Source organism: Ischnura elegans, chromosome 8 (assembly GCF_921293095.1).
Source record: "Ischnura elegans chromosome 8, ioIscEleg1.1, whole genome shotgun sequence".
Classification (NCBI taxonomy): domain Eukaryota; kingdom Metazoa; phylum Arthropoda; class Insecta; order Odonata; family Coenagrionidae; genus Ischnura; species Ischnura elegans.
In genome coordinates, this window is record NC_060253.1 from 21,994,123 (window position 1) to 22,015,506 (window position 21,384).

General features: G+C 39.1%; 1 protein-coding gene across 1 annotated transcript in view; it reads right to left on the minus strand.

Annotated features, from left to right (window-relative positions):
• Positions 1-14,605: 14,605 nt before the first annotated feature.
• Positions 14,606-21,384, minus strand: part of LOC124163636 (lipase member H-like) — a 29,088-nt gene continuing 22,309 nt past the window's right edge. Inside the window, exon 7 of the mRNA XM_046540680.1 lies at positions 14,606-14,838. Coding sequence (XP_046396636.1) covers positions 14,778-14,838 — 61 coding nt within the window. The 3' untranslated portion in view covers positions 14,606-14,777. The remainder of the gene's footprint in view (positions 14,839-21,384) is intronic.

Genomic DNA, 21,384 nt, shown 5'->3' on the forward strand with positions numbered 1-21,384 from the left:
AATCGACCATGTGCAGTGGAAACCAAACTGAAAATTTGTGATGGAAACCAATAATTATGCTGATGAGAATTCAGCCTTTGTATTGACCATGAGTATTTCTTAATAAAACATTTAACCCGCATAAGTTTTCTTATTGTTAAAATTTTCATAATAAGGTAGTCCCAATAAGGGATGCAGCTAGGAATTAAGGTTGGGGTGGTTAAGGTCCAACTAATGCCGCGGTGTTTGGGGGTGTGGAATACCCACCAGGATAAGCGGTAGGTGTGAGATTAGTAAATTGTGGAATTTTAAGATTAATGGTTCAAGATGGTGAGTTTTACGGCTTACTGAGGGATATTTTATTAATCCATACACTATTTTATTAGTAATACCAATCCAATTAAGTAAAATGGATTAAAATTAACAATTTCTCTGAGCTTGGGGGGGAGGGGGGTTATTCCCCAAAACCCCCCCTCGCTGCGCCACTGGTCTCAATGCTTCTAACTAAAGCTCGAGTTCGACATAACATTCACAGAAGCACTATAAAAAAAACTCACGCTATCAAAGTGAAATTTCTGAGCATGTCAAGATTTGTCTTTTCCTCGGGTGTCATTCAGGGCCTCCACCCTGGGATATCTCTGGGAATCGAGCGTCAAATATATAGACAAAATAATTCAGTTGTCAAAAATGTGTCTGAATGAATCTAATGGTAAAGTAAAAATAGGAAAGGAATATACAGATACATTCAATGTAAACACTGGAGTGAGACAAGACGATGGTCTATCGCCACTACTATTCAATATAGCACTAGAAGAAGCACTTAAGAAAACAAGAAATAGTCAAGGAGGGGCAAGCATTCCTGATAAAATAAACCCTCTAACGTTTGCAGATGACGTAGCCGTTGTAGCTGAAAACAAAAATAATCTTCAAGCTCTGACAGAAATACTAATAAGGGAAGCAAGAAAAGTAGGCTTACAAATAAATGAAAGTAAAACCAACTACATGAAAATTAGTCGACAAGACGAAGAAGACTACTTAGAAGTCTTAAACTACAGGTTCCAGAGAACTAATACCTTTAAATATCTTGGAGTAACAATAGCAAACAATAATAGAGAAGACATTGAAATTCGTAACAGGCTCGCAGCTGCTGAAAGATCATACTGGAGCCTAATCAAATTATTTAAAAGCAAAATTCTATCAAAAACCACTAAAATAAGAATGTTTAAAACCATAGTACACCCTGTAGTTATATATGGATCAGAAACGTGGGCATTCACCAAAAAATCTCAGAAGAGCCTCAGTACTTTCAAAAATAAGATATTGAGAAGGATTTTTGGACCGATAAAAGAAGGAGATACATGGAGGATAAGGAAGAATAGAGAATTGAAAGAATTGTATAGGGAGCCAGATATTATGGGCGTAGTAAAAAGTAGGAGGTTGAGGTGGCTGGGCCACATTCAACGCAGAAATGAGAGAGAAATGATAAGACAAGTGTTAAGAGGCAAGCCAGAGGGTAGGAGACCGCTAGGAAGACCAAGGATGCTTAGGAATTGACGAGGTGACGAAGGACTTGAGAAGAATGGGAGCAGACATAGAGCTGGCAGAAGACAGAAGTGCATGGAGGCGCATGGTTGGTGAGGCCAAAGACCACTTAGGTTTACAATGGCCACAGGAGTAAGAGAGTAAGTAAGCAAGTCATTCAGGGCCGGTTTACGCGATAAGCAAAGTATGCGCCGCGTGGGACGCCATACAAAAAGGTGCGCCTAAGCGCTTAGTCCGATGTTCAGGTCTATTCTAGCAAGTAGTAAAGGTTGAGGGTTGATTTACCCCACAAAATTATTTTAGAAGTAAGGATAAATCGTAAAAAGGATGATACACATACCCCCACTACTACACATACTACTCGGGTTACGTGATTTACTTGTATTATTTACTCTGTCGGTGGCGGCGGGGTAACGTCCTCGCCTGCCAAACAAGAGGTCTCCGGCTCGCATCCTTCCTAGGTAGATTTCCCGTTCAGAGCATAGTCGTTCGTGTATGTTTAGTCGTTAAATTGGTTGAATACCCCAATGTAAAATGGCCAATATGAGCTGTATTCGGTGGTTTGAGAATTTAAAAAAATTATATATAATTGATTTTAAAGCTCTAAAAATATATAACAGCAAATTTACGCTGATATTTAAGCCTCGAAGCTTATTTATTGGGTGTTTTTATTTATTTTAAAATATCTCTAAAGAGAATCCTTAATACCTCTTAGATTATTTTTGACGATAAACACATGTGCACAAAACGCTCATTACATTAATTCAATTAAATCTTTGCCAAAATAGTAACAAATAGAATACTGCATTTACGCAACATGTCCAACTGTCCACTAATACTGTTCTCTCCTCCCTCTTCATCCCTAATCTCACAACCCATAAGCTCACAGCTGATTTAAAACTTATTTATAAGATTCTAAATTCCACCATGGACTGCCCTGCGTTGCTCTCTTTTATCAACTTTAAAGTTCCACCCCGCCCTACCCGTTCTCATCCCCTAATCCATACGCCCATTCCTAGACTTTCACTCACTAAACGCTCGTTTTTCTACCGCATTACTTCTGTGTTGAACTCACTCCCTCCACACTTGACCCCTTTGCACTTCCATTGAAATCCTTCCTAAGCCTTTCCCTATCCTATCTGTCACCGAAGTAGTCTGAACCTGCAGATTCACGTTGCCCTTTTGTTTTTGTAAATGTAATTATTGTTTTCTACTTTTTATATTGCGTCTTCGTCCTCTAATTTATGTATTGTTACCTGGCCACTATAAAATGGCAACTATATGCTGTATGTGGTTCTCTTTCTTTAAAATAAAATAAAAAAAATAACACAATTTACTTAAATGTCGTTCGCTTACACTAGGAAACCGGTCCTGGTATCACACAAGTAAGTAATAAGGAAATGATAAGAGGAGTAGAAGAGAGAAATCTTCTGAAAACCCTAGGACGACTGGGCAAATTATTTGGCTACCTCATGAGACACGATGAAAGCAATCGTCCATGAGCAGGTGGACAAGAAGAAGGACAAAAGACTTTCCCGAATAAATTACACAGGGCAGGCTATTGAGGATGGAAAATACAAGAAAGACGTCACTATGAACGACGTCACTGTCGTTTTTCGCTGAAGCGTAACGAGGAAAAAAATCCTGTAATTATACAACCCGCAATAACATCACCAGTGGCGGCTTGCCCATAAGGACTCTCGGACGCCGCTCCTCCCATAGATTTGAAAAAGGAAAAAAATAAATATCCAATAATTTATATTTATACATCTTAATTATCGAAGTGTTTTTTCAATCGAATACATCGAAAATGTTGGAAAAACACTCGAAAATAGCGCGAGAAGTTCGCATTTGTAGCCGTGGGGCGCTGGCCAGAACGTCCCAATCCATCACCATGCAGTTACATGAAGAGTGGTAGTGGTGGGGGCTGCTGGTGCTATGACGCGTCTAAGCTTGTGCCTTATGGAAGTCTTGGGATTCCGCCCGAGCATGCGCAGAACGACGTATCTAGTGAACAGACATCGCCGCGCCGCCCGGCGGCCGTATAATCTTGATGTTGCAGTGTTGCAGAATACCTTGTTTTGGTGACCAGTTGACTCATTACGAGTAAATTGTTTTAGTGTAAATAGGCCTAGTTGTTGTTGAATTAATCGAGTTAGTGATTGTTAGTGTTTTAGTGTTAGTGATTGTTTTGTGTATTGGTGAGTATTATGGCCTCTAGATTGCCTCAAAAACTCACTAAAATACACAAAATATCCAAAAATGTTGTCCACCCGGTGGAGTGTGCCCCTCCCGGCATTTGACTCACGAGCCGCCACCGAACATCACCCCAATCAAATGGCAAAATATCCACTTCAACGTTTGTCTTCGAGCCAAGAAAAGGAGTCTCCGTTAATGCGAATGGGGATGTAATGCCCTTTTTTATTGCAGCATTGTTGTATCAGCGGATAGCTGATACCTTTTGGAGTGAGAATTAGCAGGGGTACCGGGAAGGTATTGCAGGCGGAAGAAAATGGTGAACACAATACGGAGAGGGTGGGCGGACGGAAAAACCCTGAGGAGGTTGTGGTCGGTAAAGGAGGGAAGAAAGAATTTGACCATTTGTTTTCCGGAAGGGCATCTTAGGGAGAGGAGAGAGGGTGACAAACACTTGCTCATTCATAAGCATATTTATATCTTTTTGTACCATTTCAAATTGTTCTAAAACATCAAACATAGTACCGTTACTCTCGAAGTGGAGAAATTCTGGTTGAAAATGACAAGAATGAAAAGTCTGTGGCAAGTTTTTGGCGAGAAGTGACGTTTCATCCCTATATTTCCAGCACCTTTTAAGTTCTTCCATTCTTGTAATGAAACTTCTGCCTGTTTGACCGATGTAGCACATGCCATATGATTCACAATTAACTTTGTAAATGCCGTATTGATGGATGGGTCCTATTTTGCCTTTGTTACGAGACATAGCTTTACCGAGAGTGCAAGAGTTGTAGAAAGAAACATTGAATTTATTTTTGGGGAATTTGCGAGTAAGCTTCTTGTAAAGATCGTGAGCCATTTCACAGCTTTGCTTCCTTTCCCCCATCATAGAGAATTCTAAAAAGAGGGTGCTGGTTATAGTTTGTGGGAGGCCTTTCCAACAAAAATAACTTAAATGTTTGCGTAGCAAGGTTTTCGGGTTGACCTCCGCGTCGTTTCATCTTCATGACGACGAAACGGGCATAACTTTGAAGGCGACAACATTTATGCAGGCGAATCGGTAAATATTATTCTAAAAAACTAAAATATTCGTTATTCTCTAATAACGTCGTCATAAAGCGCTCATTTCTGCGCTACCCTTCTTGCCCTGCCTTACCCGCAGCAGTTTTTGATGAACCGCGCAGCCTTCCTTCGTATTTTATTCAGTTCGCGGATTAAGTCTTTCTACACCGGATCCCATACGCTCTCTGCATACTTAAGGTGCGGACGGACGAGTGCGAAATAGGATTTCGGAGAGGACTTTACCCCGCCGGCAACGGCGGCCAAACCAAAGGTCGCGGGTTCGAGTCCTGCCTGGGTAAGTTATCCTTATTCAGGATATGGATGTTTGTGAAGGGTTGAGAATTAAACGTTATCAACCCTTCACGAACAGATCGAAAGGGCAATGTTCAATTAAAATTGATTCACCAACTTAATGGTGAAAGAAAACTCACCGCTAAGTAATGGCTGCAGGCTGGTCGCAGTCCGAAGCGCTCTGTAGCAACTCCACCGTTCGCCGGCGAGGTCGGAAATCCTTTTGTCCGCACGGCTGCTGGAGGGTTGGGGACTCTCCGAATTCAGGACGTGATAATAGGCTGCGTGCAGCAGCGCTGCCAAGCGGCATTTTGGGGAATAGCTCTCTGGAAATTAATATTTTATTTGGATTATTATAATAACTTGTGCATATAAGCTTCTATTGTTTTAAAGACATGATAAAACAAAGTCACCGTTTGGCCATAAAAATCACTATTTCTAATGATAATGACACTGCATTCCTTTCGTATGTGTCCTCTGCCGTCTAAAATATTTCGTCGCTAATTATTTCAACGAAATATGAATTGTGTATCGCCAAATACGTAATATTATGAAGAATCTGAGTTTTTCCCGGTGAAGAACTTGATTGAATTCTTTTCGGGTTCCCAATCGGGTCAGAGTCTGCGTGTTGTAGGTCGAAGTTTCGTTGGAACATCAATATCTTCAGGGATGATGACATCATAGAGACCCATTTTGAAACCCGAAAAGATTTCATTCAACGTAATATTATGTTTGTTTTTTTCCCTTTTGCATGTGTCCCTTGCCTTCTTAAACGTTTACTCGCAATGTACTTCAAAGGAATATCAATTTTGTATCGCCAAATACGTAATATTACTTTATTTCTCGCATTGTCAATGTGCTTCAGTAACATTTACAGTCTCGTTATTCATTGCTTGTTCCATTACATGGCGCTTGGTAGCTATGGAGCGTGTGGATTCATGATATTACCACTTCCTCCAATCTCTAAAACCCTGTGGGTATAGAGCGTTCCACATTCAGTTGAAAGTAAGGGCCTTATGGAGAATAGTGTTGCCAATTTTCCGCTCCGCCGGCAGGCATCCTTCCAGCGTATGCAACCGTACATAACAGAGCGCCAAAATGGTGTAGTTCAAAAAGGAATTTGGGATCGCACGAAAGACGACGTAAATGAAGAAATTTTTTTGCGTAAACTGAAATACCTTAGCTGCAATATGAAAGGTAAACCCTTTTGTTATTTTAAATGTGTATTCAATATGCGCAGGCTGAATAATGAAAAATCTGTCATGTAAAAAATAGCAATCAGTTGAAAGATAATAAAATTTTTCGCCACTTCTGAGTGTGAAAAAATTACTATTCCTTCCATATTATACTATGCTTTTTGCACTGGCTAGTATTCCATGAAAGGGGATGTTGTATAAGAGAACGAAGGTTATATTAGACCGTTAATCGGCTTTTCAATGTTATCATGAAAATTAACTCTAAGCGTAATGCCTATATGTCCACTTCCTTAACACGCTGATTAATACTAGAACCCCTTCGCTAATTATTCCCCTGCCCTATACAATCTACACCAAAGGTTTAAATTTATTTTTCGCTCCAAGTTAAGTTCGCAGTTCATATGAGGTTAAAATTCAAATGCAAATTCAAATGTCCTAGTTTAGTGTTTTAATATAACATAGATTTATTCATATGAAAATTCAAATTTGTTTGTTCAACACGTGGATTTCTCATGTAACTGCCAACATTGATAAATATATTCCAGTCGTTCCAATCAAAACTTTCTGTATGGTCAACATTTGATGTCCAATGTTTTTTTCCCATATCCCGACTTCAATAAATAAATTTTTCACTAAAAATAACTATGTAGTTTTCTTTTCTCCTTCTCTTCGTATCGGACATAATGATAGGGTAGTTACAGCAGAAATTGGTTTAAAAACACTCTACAGGCCTCAAACTTATAGCATAGCACACAACACTCGTTCACTCCAAAAAATGCAACGACAGAGTGAACCACTTCGCTAATAGGGTGGTTTCCTTTCATTTTTTTATTGCCTAAATCGAAAGATTATTACTCCTGGAGTACGCATTTTACACTTTCAGATTTTTAAAGGATGTTATCTATTTTTCGCGATTAAATGAAAAGTGAAAAATTTCAAGCGCGCGAAAACGCGACGGCTAAATATGAATGCCGGGAAAAGCCCGTGTGACGTCATTCTGGTTCCCGCTGCCGCAAAGTGATGTGACCTTGGGGCGAGAAAATGTGCGCCGCAAGGCGCAGGCTGCTAGCACGTAGCAGAGTACCCAGCTAGTAGGTAGCGCTTGGCTTAAATAAGGATTATTAATACCTTATCAAGCGAAGGAAACTTTCCGACCATAGGCAATTTTAATAGGTGATTATTAAGAGATATTGCCCTGAGATATGTGCCTCATGCATGCATTGGTAATCTCAGACGATGTAAAACTCCTATCTACCCGTATAGAAACTAGGTCTCTGTGACGTCTCGTGGTCTCGTGGTGAGGTTAAAATTGACCATTGCCATTCGTCTAAACTGGGAATTCTAAAACCAAATAATTTGTGTATTATGAATATACTAATGGTGGGCAACGAATCGAAATCAATGCCTTTCGTTTTCTTTGATGGAGGAAACTACCCTATTCTTCCTCTGCACTCTTGCAGATGTTTTGTAGTACCCTATGAATGGAACTTGAGGAAAAACCCAGAGCGTTCTTTTGTAAAAGGCATGCTATGGAAGGGGTAGTCTCTCGCACAGATTATGAGATATTTCCTGTCTTGGTATCCGTGGATAGACCGAAAGATCCAAGGGGAGACCATAGGCGTCTTATTTCCAATAAGTCAAATTTTGCTTGCTTTCATGTACCCATGTATTGAAATAAAAACATTGCTGTTACAATGCATGAGTATTATCTGATCACGATATAGGATCAAGGAGTATATATTTCCTGGTATTAATTGGACAAAAATCTTCTTCGCCCGAGATTTTTCCCTCCGCGCGAAAGGAGTCGGCAAGGCTCGGCTCAGAGGCGCCATAACGTTTTTTCTTAAGATAAAAACCTAGTAACTCCCTTCAAAATTAAGATAGGTAAATGATTTTTTCACTATAAGTAACTATGAAGTTTTATTTAAATTTGATACGCAGCATATTACCTACCTACATACCTACGACGACGTAAGAAACATAAGTTAATAGGCGACAACATTTTACATTTAAAAAAATCCAAATTTTCTTGTCCTAAATGGTGTTGTATTGGTGTAACTACATTTTTTCTCAATTATTGTTAATGGGTGAAAACCTTCAAAGAGAAAATAATATAAAGAATTTTGTATAGAGGATTCAATGCAATGTAATTAATGGTCAGACGACAATTACTAGAAGAAGATAAAGTAAAAAAATACACGCTTGTAACGTAAATTTAGGAAATGTTTTTGGTAACATTTGATATATTTTTAATGTAAAAACCATTGACGCCAATGAATGTAGCGTCTCTTTCTACATTAGAACACATGTAGTGCAGAGCGTAATATTTATTTTTATGCTACTATTGACAACACCGCGCTGCCGGCTTAATGGAGATTAACATGGGAAAAGAATCTCCATAAGAATCCATATGTCAACTTCTTGAGGAACGTTTTATAGAACTGTTCCCTTTAAGAGTGAACCGTTCATTTTGAAAAAAATCAACATAAATACCGAGTGAATTGGATTACGTTATTCATTATGAATCCAATAGTTCATAGTGTTCATACAGATTTCTCAGTTCATTTTGATCGTAGATTTCATGGGGTATCGACGTATACAGGGAAAAGAAATCTAATAAGTACTTATAATAAGTGAATTTTTAGAAAATTTGAGTTGAATTGAAGAAAATTTACACAATAAAAATACACCTGAAAATCTCCTTGGAATACGATTGCTTGGTGGAGTAACTCGGTGGAGTTTGCTTTTGCAATTAGAAAACTATAAAAAATAATAATAAATTCCAAATAGCTTCAACAGGCACAATAAATTCAACAGAAAATAAATAGTACCTTATATAATTCAGCTATTCAACTATAAAATCTGCGTAATTATAGTGATTCATCAGCAAAATAACCTGCAGCAATAGAAAGAGAGGTCTTCGCTTAATTTTTTGCTCGTCAAATTGATTTAGAGTGCTGCTATCGTTTGGTCGGCAGTGTTCACGTCGAATTAATTGAGCTCGTTCCTGGTGATGTGTTCACTTTGATCGCATATGTTTATTTGATTTATTTTGAACTATTTTGAAAGAACGATTAATCTGCACGAACCAAATCGCACGACTCGAAAATAATCACGGCCCTGGAGATAGGAGTGAGTAGACAGCGCCAGTGGCGCAGCGGGGGGGTGGGAGGGGGGTTTTGGGGGTGAAACCCCTCCCCTCCAGAGCTCAGAGAAATTTTTAAGTTTAATCCATTTTACTTGATTGGATTGATATAACTGATATAATAATGTAAATATTAATAAAATGTCCCTCAGAAAGCCGTAAAACTCACCATTTTGAACCAATTATCTTAAAATTCCGCAATTTTGTTAATCTCGCACCCACCGCTTATCCCGGTGGGTGTTCCATACCCCAACACACCCCGATATTAGTTGCACCTAAATCCCCCCCCCAGCCTTTATTTCTAGCTGCGCCCTTGGGCAGCGCTGCAGACATTGCCTCTTTATGGTACCACTTAATGCGTCACATAATCTCTCCTTCCATTCAGAATGACTCCTCGAATCACCGAAATGAATAGCGGAGCCCACTGCGGGAAGACATAAAATACGTGAAGTGGTCCCGCTGGAGCGCCCGCCCTGGCGAGGTCTGCGGGAGATAATGCGAGGCAGGTTGCAATGGTAAGCATGTAGATAATGGACAGCGGCGATATCACGCCCTGCTGCGTCTTCCATCTCAAGGGCGGAGATTAAGATTGAGCAGTCAACATCACGATCCCACAATGCCCTACGCAGCAAAACGGGGAATCGTCGCGAAGGGAGGGATACATACCACCGAAAGCTACTGACGTCAATGCGCTTAGTGTCAAAACAAAGACCACAACAATGAATATGAGCAATGAACTAGCAGGCCACCCGACCTGTTGTTCGAAAAGGATAGTGCCCGTAGAAGTGGCAAACTTGGAACTTGGAATTAAAAGTCACATGGCAGGATTTTTAGGTATGCCCAATCGGAGAAGTTGTACGACGTGACGCAACAAATGGTAATGAGAAAACGACGCAAAGGACGCGTCTAACGCAATTTTGAGTAGCAACACGGGGTTCGGGAGTATAATCTGCACCTATGTACATACTAACTTTGGCCGCAATCCGGTATGATGATGGTTTACATATGTAACTTCAAACACTGGAAAAAAATTCTGTATACCGGCTTTTACCACACTGAAAATAAGTTTAGTTAGAACTATCGAATTCTGATGAAATTTATCAAACTTTTCCGTTCATATGGAACATTGAGAAATTTGGCAACTGACCACAGCAAGTCGATAAAAACTACCAAAACCAAAAGGGTAATAAAACCGACGTAGAGCGCAAATGTGAAAGATTTTCCACCCAGCAAAACATTGTTCTGATTGAAAATCATTAAATTAGGAGTTTAACGTAAGTTTCCGCAAAAGAAATATAAAAAACGGGGAAAAACACGCCTGCAGGAAGCATTGAACGTTGGCCCCCCGCGTGGTAGCAACGGACTCTAATAACTAGTTTAAATGGGTTACCATAGTAGTACGTAAAACAAACGCCGTATTATATTATTATTGACGCAGACATTATTAAACAAGACGCAGTTGAGAGGGATGCACTTATGTACCAACTTTGGTATGCTATCCGTGCAGCCGTATGGAAACGCATAGCGGGCATACAAAGAGGCATCCTCTTTTACATGTATAGATATTTATATTGAAGGATGGCAGACTCCGCACTTCATCGTGATATCTTTGCTGAAGCCGGCCGCGGCGCGGCGCCACCAGCCCATGTGAGGCTACTAACGAATTGCATGTAAACTTACGAGGTTCCTTCATATTTAACATCCACCGGAAGATAAATACGGCCAGCGAAAACGTAACTTATGGCTGTGTCAGATGGACAATAAAAACGAGAGTTAAATGCGTTTTACTTACATTTACTCGTTAAAATTTATGACTCTCACATCATATGGATAATTACACCAAAATTATGCCTCTATAAATGGCATTTGAGCAGTGAACTCGCTTTTGCTCGACCAAGATTATTAATTGAGTAAACAAATAACTAGAAGAGTACTCAAATGAATAAATGATGGCATTGCATTTTAATAAAAATACAAACCAGGCAAAAAACATAGCACCCAAAAATTTGCGGTTATGATATACCTACGAGGCTTATTCAAAAAGTAATGGCTTTTTGGTCACAGGAAAAAATATACTCATATGAAACACATTTTATAGGCACTTTTAGTCAGCTATGAAGCTAATTCACTTCTCCACATACATAATCGCCGATCACTGCTAAGCATTTTTAGTACTTCCGCACCAGTTTCTTCAACCCTTCTGCAGAGAAGCTCGCCGCCTCAGAGTTAGACCAATTGGACTTAGCCACAGGCTCGCACTGCTGTCAAAACCAATAAGAAAATTCAATGACTATTGAAAATGAAAAATTTCTGTATGTTCATTGTATTTATTATTGTACTACGTGTTTCAGCGAATCACCTTCGCCATCATCAGGTAAAAATGCATTTGCCAAATACACCACCCACCGTGCAGGCCTTACCTTGCACCTAATCGACTACATCCACTTCTTACACTTGAAACAGTGGCTCGATGGACAACATTTCGAAATCGAAGGGGAAATCAATGGCGTAGTCAATGGGTTCAATTCTCAGGCTCCGAGCTTCTATTCAGAGGGATACGAAAAATGCTTAGAAAAGAACGGCGATTATGTTTAGAAGTGAAGTAGGTTTATAGCTAACTTAAAGTGCCAATAAAATGTGTTTCATATGAGTATATTTTTTCCTGTGACCAAACAGTCCCTACTTTTTGAATACGTCTCGTATATCATCGAGAGAGTAATGCCGAAAAATTTCATGTGTGATACCGTCACACTGTTAGGATCTATCCCCAAACCGCCCGACACATCGTACTAAAATTGAGTCGAGTCGCTCCTACGCTGCTTCAGTGCTTTTTTTGTAGCGTATTAAAACATTTCATATTTACGTCAATCATATACTTTATCCTGAAATTTTATCCTCCATAATTCACGGTTTCACAATGTACCTTCATACCAACATGATTTCATAATCCTTCCACCAAATCCTCATAACATCCTCCATAAATAACGATTTTAAGTTAATAAGATGTGGAAATAGGGCTGCAATCGACGCATAGGGCTCAATGAGGTATGAACTGAAAGAAATTGGCGTATACTGCATAAATATTCAATGTACCGAGGAATAAATATAGTTTGACAAACAATCCCCACGGGAACTGAGGTGGTAATACCATACTCCATTCGTCTTAAATTGGAACTAAAGTTCACGTTAACGCCGTAAATAATCAACTACGGCCACAAGTTAGATTATGAAAATGTACTTTGATGTATTTCTTTAATGAGAAATTATGATGCTGTGGAGGTGCATTTATTACATCCTTTACAGCATGATAAATCTACAACGAAAAGACTTACATTTTCATATTCATTAAAAAAAATTCAAGGTCAATACGCAAGCTACTTTCTCTTTTTTTATTTTGATTGGTTTCCGCAACATAAGCTTCAGTTTACTTTCCGTTACGATTCATGGATTTACAGTCACGTTGGGTGGGTGCATTCCATTCGAAGTTGCTGATTTTGGAGCAGGAAAGATCGTTCCGATTCGATGAAGAGAAGTGACAAACCCACATAACCTTCTTACAGGGAAGTCCTTCAATTGCCGTCACATGATATCGCTCTAATTTTTCTAGATGATAGGAAATGTACACCCATGAGGTGTAGTTTTTGTTTCAGGTGCCAACGCACACTACTTCTCGAAATATTTGCGACGGATAGTAACAACTTAACTCCTCAATTTATGCAAAACTCATCGCAGCAACAGACACTATATGTAGTCCGTTGCTAGAATGAATGGCACTGAATTTTATTGCTGTGCTGTGGTTTGCGATTTAGGTGTTTTCCTGGTGCTTTCCACGTCTAATATCTCGGTAAGCATTGAGCGTTGGCGGCTGAAAAAAACTGCACCTCGTGGATATCCATTTCCTATCACCTAGAAAAATTAGAAAGAGATCTGGTTGTGACACTTGAGGGACTTGCCTTGTGAGTGACAAGGGTGGGCCAGAAGTGAACGATTGCTGTAAATCAAGTCACTGAATTATTACGTGAGTGATCTAATAAATAATTTAGCACTCAAAGTATTGCGTCTTCACTAAAATGGTTTCCATGAATATCAAAATAGCAGCTATTTTAACCCAAAACCCATAGTAAAATGATGATTGGAATGCGCTAACGTAGTATGTTGGCGTTCGTAAGATATGGCTAACTTTGTCGGAAAATAAACTGCTCTTGAATTTAGGTTATAGGTTTAGTTCAGTTTTCAGTCTACGGTCTGACAGAGATTCGCATCCAAGTCGATGGAAGAGGTCAGTAACACAAACGAGACTATCGTAACGACTTTTCATGTACCTAGCAGCTCTTCTCTGTACGCGTTCACACAGGGCCGGCCTTAGGGCGACCGCCCCGGGCCCCGCGCTTTGGGGGGCCCCGCGTTGGTGAAAAAAAATTAAAATATACGATAGTTTTGAATCAAGGTATCATATCGGCGTAATTATGAAGTCTGAATTTGGGAGGGGAACACATACTTAGTCAGAGAGTGGTAGGGATTCAAAATGCTCGAGTATGTAAATGGGGTATAGAGTTTAATATTTTAAGTGAAGGGCCCCGCACTGAAGGTTCGCCCCTAACCCCGCACCTGCTAGGGCCGGCCCTGCGTTCACAGGCTGTTTTTTTTGGCGTATTGTACGAGAATCCCAAAAATTGGCTGAGTATTTTAAATCGGGTCTAACGAGGAAGAATTAGCTAATTTCTCTCACTTTGTCGTCGCACTTTCCTAATATTCTTTTAACAAAACCCAATTTACGATTAGCTTGACCTGTTATCTTCCGAACATGTTTATTCCACGATAGATCATTATTAAGTCCTAGATATATTACGGATTCTGAAGTCTTTAATTAGGTACCCTAATATTTTCACGTACCGAGCAGCTCTTATCTGTACGCGTTCTACCTATTTCATGAGGATCCCAAGCATTGGCAGCTTATTCCAAATCGGGTCTAATGAGGGAGAAGTAGCTAATTTCACTCATTTTTCCGTCACACTTTCATTGTACTCTTTGAAAAAAAAAAAACAATTTACGATTAGCTTGATTGTGATTGTAATTTATGATTAGATTACGACTGACCTGTTATTTTCCGAATATGTTTATTCGACGGTAGATAACACCCAAACTTCGTGAAGACCGCTTTAGCTGCATCTTCTTTTATTTAAATAAAATGCAATTGCACTTTTCGACAATTATTTTATTGCGTAAAACGCGTTTCGACTCACAGCGCCATCATCCGGTACAAGACGTCACAAAACAAGAGAACATCACATTTATGCAAATGAGGAGGAGTTGGGGAAGATTTTTATGTATTTTCAGCAATTCAAGATCCGCTTCCATCCAGCGAAGACCTAGCCGCCAAGTGCAAAAGGGGGGGATGGGGCCGTGTTCAGAAAGTAGTTCCCAGTGATCCTGTGAAAGAATACAAAATCAGATGGAGCGATTGGAAGCATTGAGCATCCGAAGCAGCCGCGATGAGCACGCACCAAGCCAGCATTATCCCATGCAAACCGAGACCCAGGGGCAGTCTGCGGTGACTGGAGCCCCTCCTAACCTCGGGGGTCCTCTCCCGGAAATTTTTAGGAAATTTCATGCCCGGAAATGGATTTTGACGCTCTACTGGCTGTTAAAAACTAGATAAAAGTTAAAAAATACAATTTCGTAAGAAAAAAATATTATAGAAAGTGGTTATATCATTAACCTTTATTTATTTCATTTTCTATTGAATCTTCATCTCCCCCGAAAAAAGCTCAATTAAGGCTTTCTTCAACGGAGGAAATAACATCTAACGATTATCACGCACAAACAGGAATGGCAAGTAAAACGAAACGAAAGTGTTTCGTTTTGACCGGGAGCGAAACGAAAATACGACGCCTGGGTTTAGTTTCGTTCTCGCACGAAATCAAAATCACCAAGGAGTTTAGTTTGGATCCGGGACGAAACTTTACTCCCGGAACGAATCTATATTAATCGAAACTCCGTTGGTTTAGTTTCTAGCACCATTAAGTTTCGATCCCAGAAGTTCACTGGAGGGGCAAAAGAGAGATTAGTTTCGACCCATTACGACTTTACTCCCGGAACGAAACTATATTAATGGAAACTCCGCTGGTTTAGTTTCTAGCACCATTAAGTTTCGATCCCAGAAGTTCACTGGAGGGGCAAAAGAGAGATTAGTTTCGGCCCATTACGTTTGACATGCGTGTAGAGAGGTTAAAACATCGAGCTTAAAAATCGAATGGCCAGTTTGCGTTCACCGTTCTCCTGTTAGAGGTAAAAACATAAGTGCCCCATGCATCTAATGGCGGTAGGCCGAACCTCTACTTCATTCAAACATACTTCGCACTCGGTGTGTGGGTCGAAACTAAAGTGTTTTAAGGTGAAGCACGTGGTCCCTGCGGTGCGAAACATTATCTGTGTTTCGTTTCGTCCTACATTTTTAGTTTAGTTTGAACCCGAAGTAGTTTTTACTCCAATTTCGTTTCGACCAGGAGTTTAGCACTCCGGATTTAAATCCATTTTGTTTCTTATTTAAATAAATAAAAGATCGTAGCACTTTTCCACAATTTTTTTTACTGCGTATAACGCGTTTCGGCTCACTGAGCCATCATCTGGTACAAGACCAATATGGTTCTTGTACAAGACACTGCAAAACATTTGCAAATCACCTTTACACCCAAGGAGACTCCAACACTATTGTCATATGACCAACTTATCCGTCTTTCAGCATAATGCCATTAACTCCATTAAAAATAAATCACAGTTAGACACCATTTTCCTGGATTTTTCTAAAGCTTTTGACTCTATCAATCATAGCCTCCTCCTCCACAAATTAGGTGAACGATTTAATATTTCTGGTAATTTCAAAAGTCTCCTAACTAGCTTCCTCAACAATCGAACTCAAAGGGTTATTCTTTCTGGCTCATCTTCTCCTTGGTCTCCTCTGACATCTGGGGTTCCTCAGGGGAGTGTCCTTGGTCCTTATCTGTTTAACTTGTATATTGATGATCTTGCCTCTTTGCTACCTTCTTCCCAAGCTCAAACTCTCCTTTATGCTGACGATTGTAAATTGTTCAAGGAAATTCAAAAACCATCTGATTGCCAAGACCTACAAGATGCCTTACGTCAGACATCGAATTGGTGTAATGTCTGGAATCTTGCATTAAACCCAGATAAATGTAGTGTGATGTCCATTTCCCTAAAGAAGATAACTCATCAATTTGACTACAGTATTTTTAATCACTCGCTGAAACGTGTATCAACATCTAAGGACCTAGGCATTATCACTGATGATAAATTAAATTTTTCTCCACACATACAATCCATCAAGTCTAAAGCAATGTCCCTCTTAGGACTCCTGTTCCGTTTCACTGAAATTAAAGACCCCCAGGCACTTCGAACTTTTTTTTTCATCTATCATTCTTCCAATTCTTACCTATTCTTGTCCCATTTGGTCTATCTCTTCACAAACCAACCTCTCATCCCTGGACTGTGTCAGCAATTTCTTTGCCAATATAGTAAAAAATAGAATACCGCATTTACGCAACATGTCCACTAATGCTATTCTCTCCTCCCTCTTCATCCCTAATCTCACTACCCATAGGCTCACAGCTGATTTAAAACTTATTTATAAGATTCTCAATTCCACCATCGACTGCCCAGCATTGCTCTCTTTTATCAATTTTAAAGTTCCACCCCGCCCTACCCGTTCTCAGCCCCTAATCCACATGCCCATTCCTAGACTTTCACTCACTAAACGTTCGTTTTTCTACCGCATTACTTCTGTGTTGAACTCACTCCCTCCACACATCGACCCCTTTGCACTTCCATTGAAATCCTTCATAAGCCTTTCCCTATCCTATCTGTCACCGAAGTAGTCTGTCACTGCAGTTTCTTGTTGTCCTTTTGTTTTTGTAAATGTAATTATTGTTTTCTACATGTTATATTGCGTCTTCGTCCTCTAATTTATGTATTGTTACCTGGGCACTATAAAATGGCTTATGCTGTATGTGGTTATATTTCTTTAAAATAAAAATAAAATAAAATAAAATATTCGTGTTTACACCATTGAGAAAGGAGGTTGGGGAGGATTTGACATCTTTGACGAAGGGGGTGGGAACAGGCGTACAGTGTGGAGACAGTGGGAAAAGAAACAACTACGGGATGTGGGGAACCCACGTTGTTGGATCTAGTCATAACTGTAAAATAACGACACGTGAGAAGAACCACAGAAAACGGAGGGAATTGAGAAGAGAAAAAAGGGGTCAAAAGAGAGGCCGCGTGTCGTTAGAAATGGAGAGACAGGAGAAAGTAGCGAGGCAGAAAAAAGAGGTGGGGGTATGGAGTCCCTTTAGGCTAGCTGAGAAAGGGTTAAAAATTAGCAGGAGTGCCAGGAGGGGATTGCCAATAAAAGAAAATGGTCAACACAATACGGAGAGAGGGTGGGCGGATGGGAAAAAACCCTGCGGATTTTGGGGCCGGTTCTTGACCCAATGCGCGCCGGGTACGAACCTTCGAAAGTGGCGACCTGAAAGAATCACCGAAAGCGAACGTAATGCCTCGCTGACGCGCCGGTCTTTAACATAGAAATTCTGTTAATGAATTACTACAATAGATATCGGGTCTAAACTTAAAGTGATTCCACTATTCATCGTTGGGGGTTGAGAAGATTATTCTCATCGGCACGTCTCCATGACTACGCAAAAAAATGAAACAGAACATAAAACTCTTCACCACCAATTTAAAAAATCGATTGTAATTGGATAAGGGGTCTTTGCGGTTATATATGAGAACTTTATCATTTCCAAACCCAATGAATATCCAAAACGGATGTAGATATTCATAATACCAAATTGAACTTATTCCATTGAATTCCAAAATGCACGGAATATTTTCATTTCTTTACATTTTCCTCTCATTATTCGTTTTTACCTGAAGTCCATTGATTATAAAATTTCAACATTGATTCGAACCCCTGCATTCCACCCCTTGATGGTCTGATGTTTGGGTTATTATTGCAAAGTTCGCGGCACTGTGTAAATATATCATATAAAAACGAATAAAATAAAGGTGTTAGAAAATAAAAGAGAACTTGATACTTTTTTGGAAAGGGTTATTCGAAAATGTTATTTTAGAAGTTCGCTAAATACATAATAGAACCGTAAAACATCATTGCATTTTATAAGCCCCGGTGGTGACTAACCGCCTGCCAAGCAGAAGGTTGCAGATTGGGGACCGCCTGGGGAGGTGTCCATTACCCAAGGCATGGTTTTGTGCGGGGATAGCAAGTGAAACGAATCCAAAGTCAATGCCAGTAAAATTTCAATAGTTTCGTTCCCGGGAGCGAATTGTAGAACGAAACGAAATTAAATTGCTTGGGTAGGACGAACCACGCCCACTTTCACCAAAACATTGACAATCCCATAAGGATCAGTGCTTACTATTTGATGAAATTTGTGGTCATAACTCGTTAAAACATTTCAATAAACTATGGAACGCTCAATGTAAATCTTTTTTTCTTATACCTTGTATGATGTCAGGCACGATATGGTGGAAGTTCTTAATATTAGTAAGACTGTTAGTTAGACTGTTAGTAGACTAGTTAAGACTGCAATATTTGCGGTGATCTTTATTATGACACTACGCGTTTCCTCATTGCAAACGAACTTGCTAATGTTGTTTGTAACGACGAAACGCTTAATGTCATAATAAAACTCAGTGGAAATATTGCAATGTATAATTTTACTAATACTTTTTTCTTACTTCATTGGAAGGCTTCGCGAAGTTATGTCTCAAACATTTTTTTCCAGGGAAAAATTATTATCAATCACCACGGTTACGTTCTGCAACCAGCTCAGCTGAAAATCAAATTTTACGAGAATAAAGTAGTCATTTACCTGCATTTACACTGGTATTGAATTTTATTGTAGCCAACGGAAATTAACAATTACAGAAATGATGTATATTTTCTAGGATATCCCCATTAACAAAGTGGCCAACAGACACAGAGTTTACACATTAATAGAAGTATCGCGAATGATGAGAAAAGCCCTAAGATAATCACCGGCGAAATACTTATGATTACGGTTGCATTTTTCACTTAATGCGGTTCATTTTTAGAGCAAATCTTAGCCACCTAAAAATACCAGTCGGAGATTAAGTCCAAAAATTATCAAACTAAGATAGTGGATCTTTGACCACGCCAAAAACTTGAAAACAGCGCCCCCAGATATTCACAACCTCCTTTGTTGAATTAACTAAATTTAAGGATTAATCTCGTGGTCTCGGCTGCTATTTTCATTTCAAAATACTTCACCCCTGTGATTGCTCTAATAAAACCCTAAATACAAAAATTTCATAATAATTTATTTAAACTTCAATTATTTAAAACATACATTAAAAATAACATATTTTCATTCAATACAAATGTATACCTTTTTAATAATAAATTATGCTCCACTAAGACCCAAGGACTTGTCAGCGAATGCCAGTAATACCAACGTCTTATCTCAAATAAAGATGTGTACTCCTTTTCAATGTTTCTCATATAAACACATACCCATACCTATACATACATTAAAATATTTGCGAAGCTCTCAATAAAAAACATAATGTATTACATCATATAGATGATTACACGATTTCTTTTACATACCATGTTAATTCTAACTACCATTTTTTTACATAAACCTTAACTTCAATCTTTGTACATAATTTACTTATACTTTATGGTATTTGATTGAATTCTTTTAGTATAACCACTTTAAACGTAATATCATCGTAGTTTGTGTATTTCAGAGGTTCAAAAAAATTTTTACAGAACGGAATTTTTCAATGTTTTTGAAAGAACGTATATTTTAAGTATTAAAGAAGTAGTTGTCTTGCATTATGGTATGTGTATCTATGTAATTACAAGATGAACTAATGAAGATATTTGCCTCTGTCCTCCCAAGACCAAATACCGACCAACTTGCATGTCTTGCAGAATCCAGGAACATATTAATTTATGCTCGGTGTTATGCCGCATATATAGTTCATTTTCACGCTAAAAGTCATGTATTTGACGATGTATTTCGGCCGGCTTTTCGTAGCCTGTGTTGAAAACCCTAATTGCAGAACTAACCTAACAACCGGCGGGTTCACTGAAAAATGAATTAGAGTCATAAAATATCATAAATAAATTTGGAAAAGTGTATGGTTATGAATTTTACTGGAAAACGGCACCTCTTCAAGAAGATGTTAAACCGCTAATGCAAATCAGCAATGGATGGCCAATTTCGTGAAATATTTTGGACACATCTGTATTCAGGATCTCTCATGGGTTAAAAACATACACGGAGAATGTGGGAAAGCCATCTGTAAACTCGTATGTGTAAAAATAATTCTCAAGAAATGCGATAGAGAGGTGGAAGACATAAGCTACCTGATTCAGTGCCTCACTTGGAGTATGCTGCTAGCGTGCAGGATCCTAGTAGAGTAGGACTGGTAGCAGAAATTGAATACGGCGCAGGGCGGTCGGATTCCTGAGGAATTGCAACGACAAAAATAGCGGCGTATTCAAAGTGCAAGGTGAGCTATAATGGGAATTTTAGTAGGGATAGTAAAGAACAATGTGTGCTAAATTTACTAAGTAAATTCGGATAAATGCTTTTCTGTGACTACGCGTCGTGAAAAATATCCTTTGTTTTCCGTCGCACTATGGTTGACAGGATCATGAGAAGAAAATAAAATGAATGGACTGAAAAACAGAGAGCTTTAAAATGCTATCGTTTCCTTGTACTATTAAGGATAGCAACGGTCGATTTTCCGATCGTTCGTCATACTACTATGTGTATTAAACTGGTTCATATTGTCATATCTTGGTGATAATATATCTTCGTGAACATACTTTCGTACTATTAATCATAGGCGGATATAGGGGGGGGGGGGGTGCAGGTGCAGGTGTAAAATATTCATTCCCCT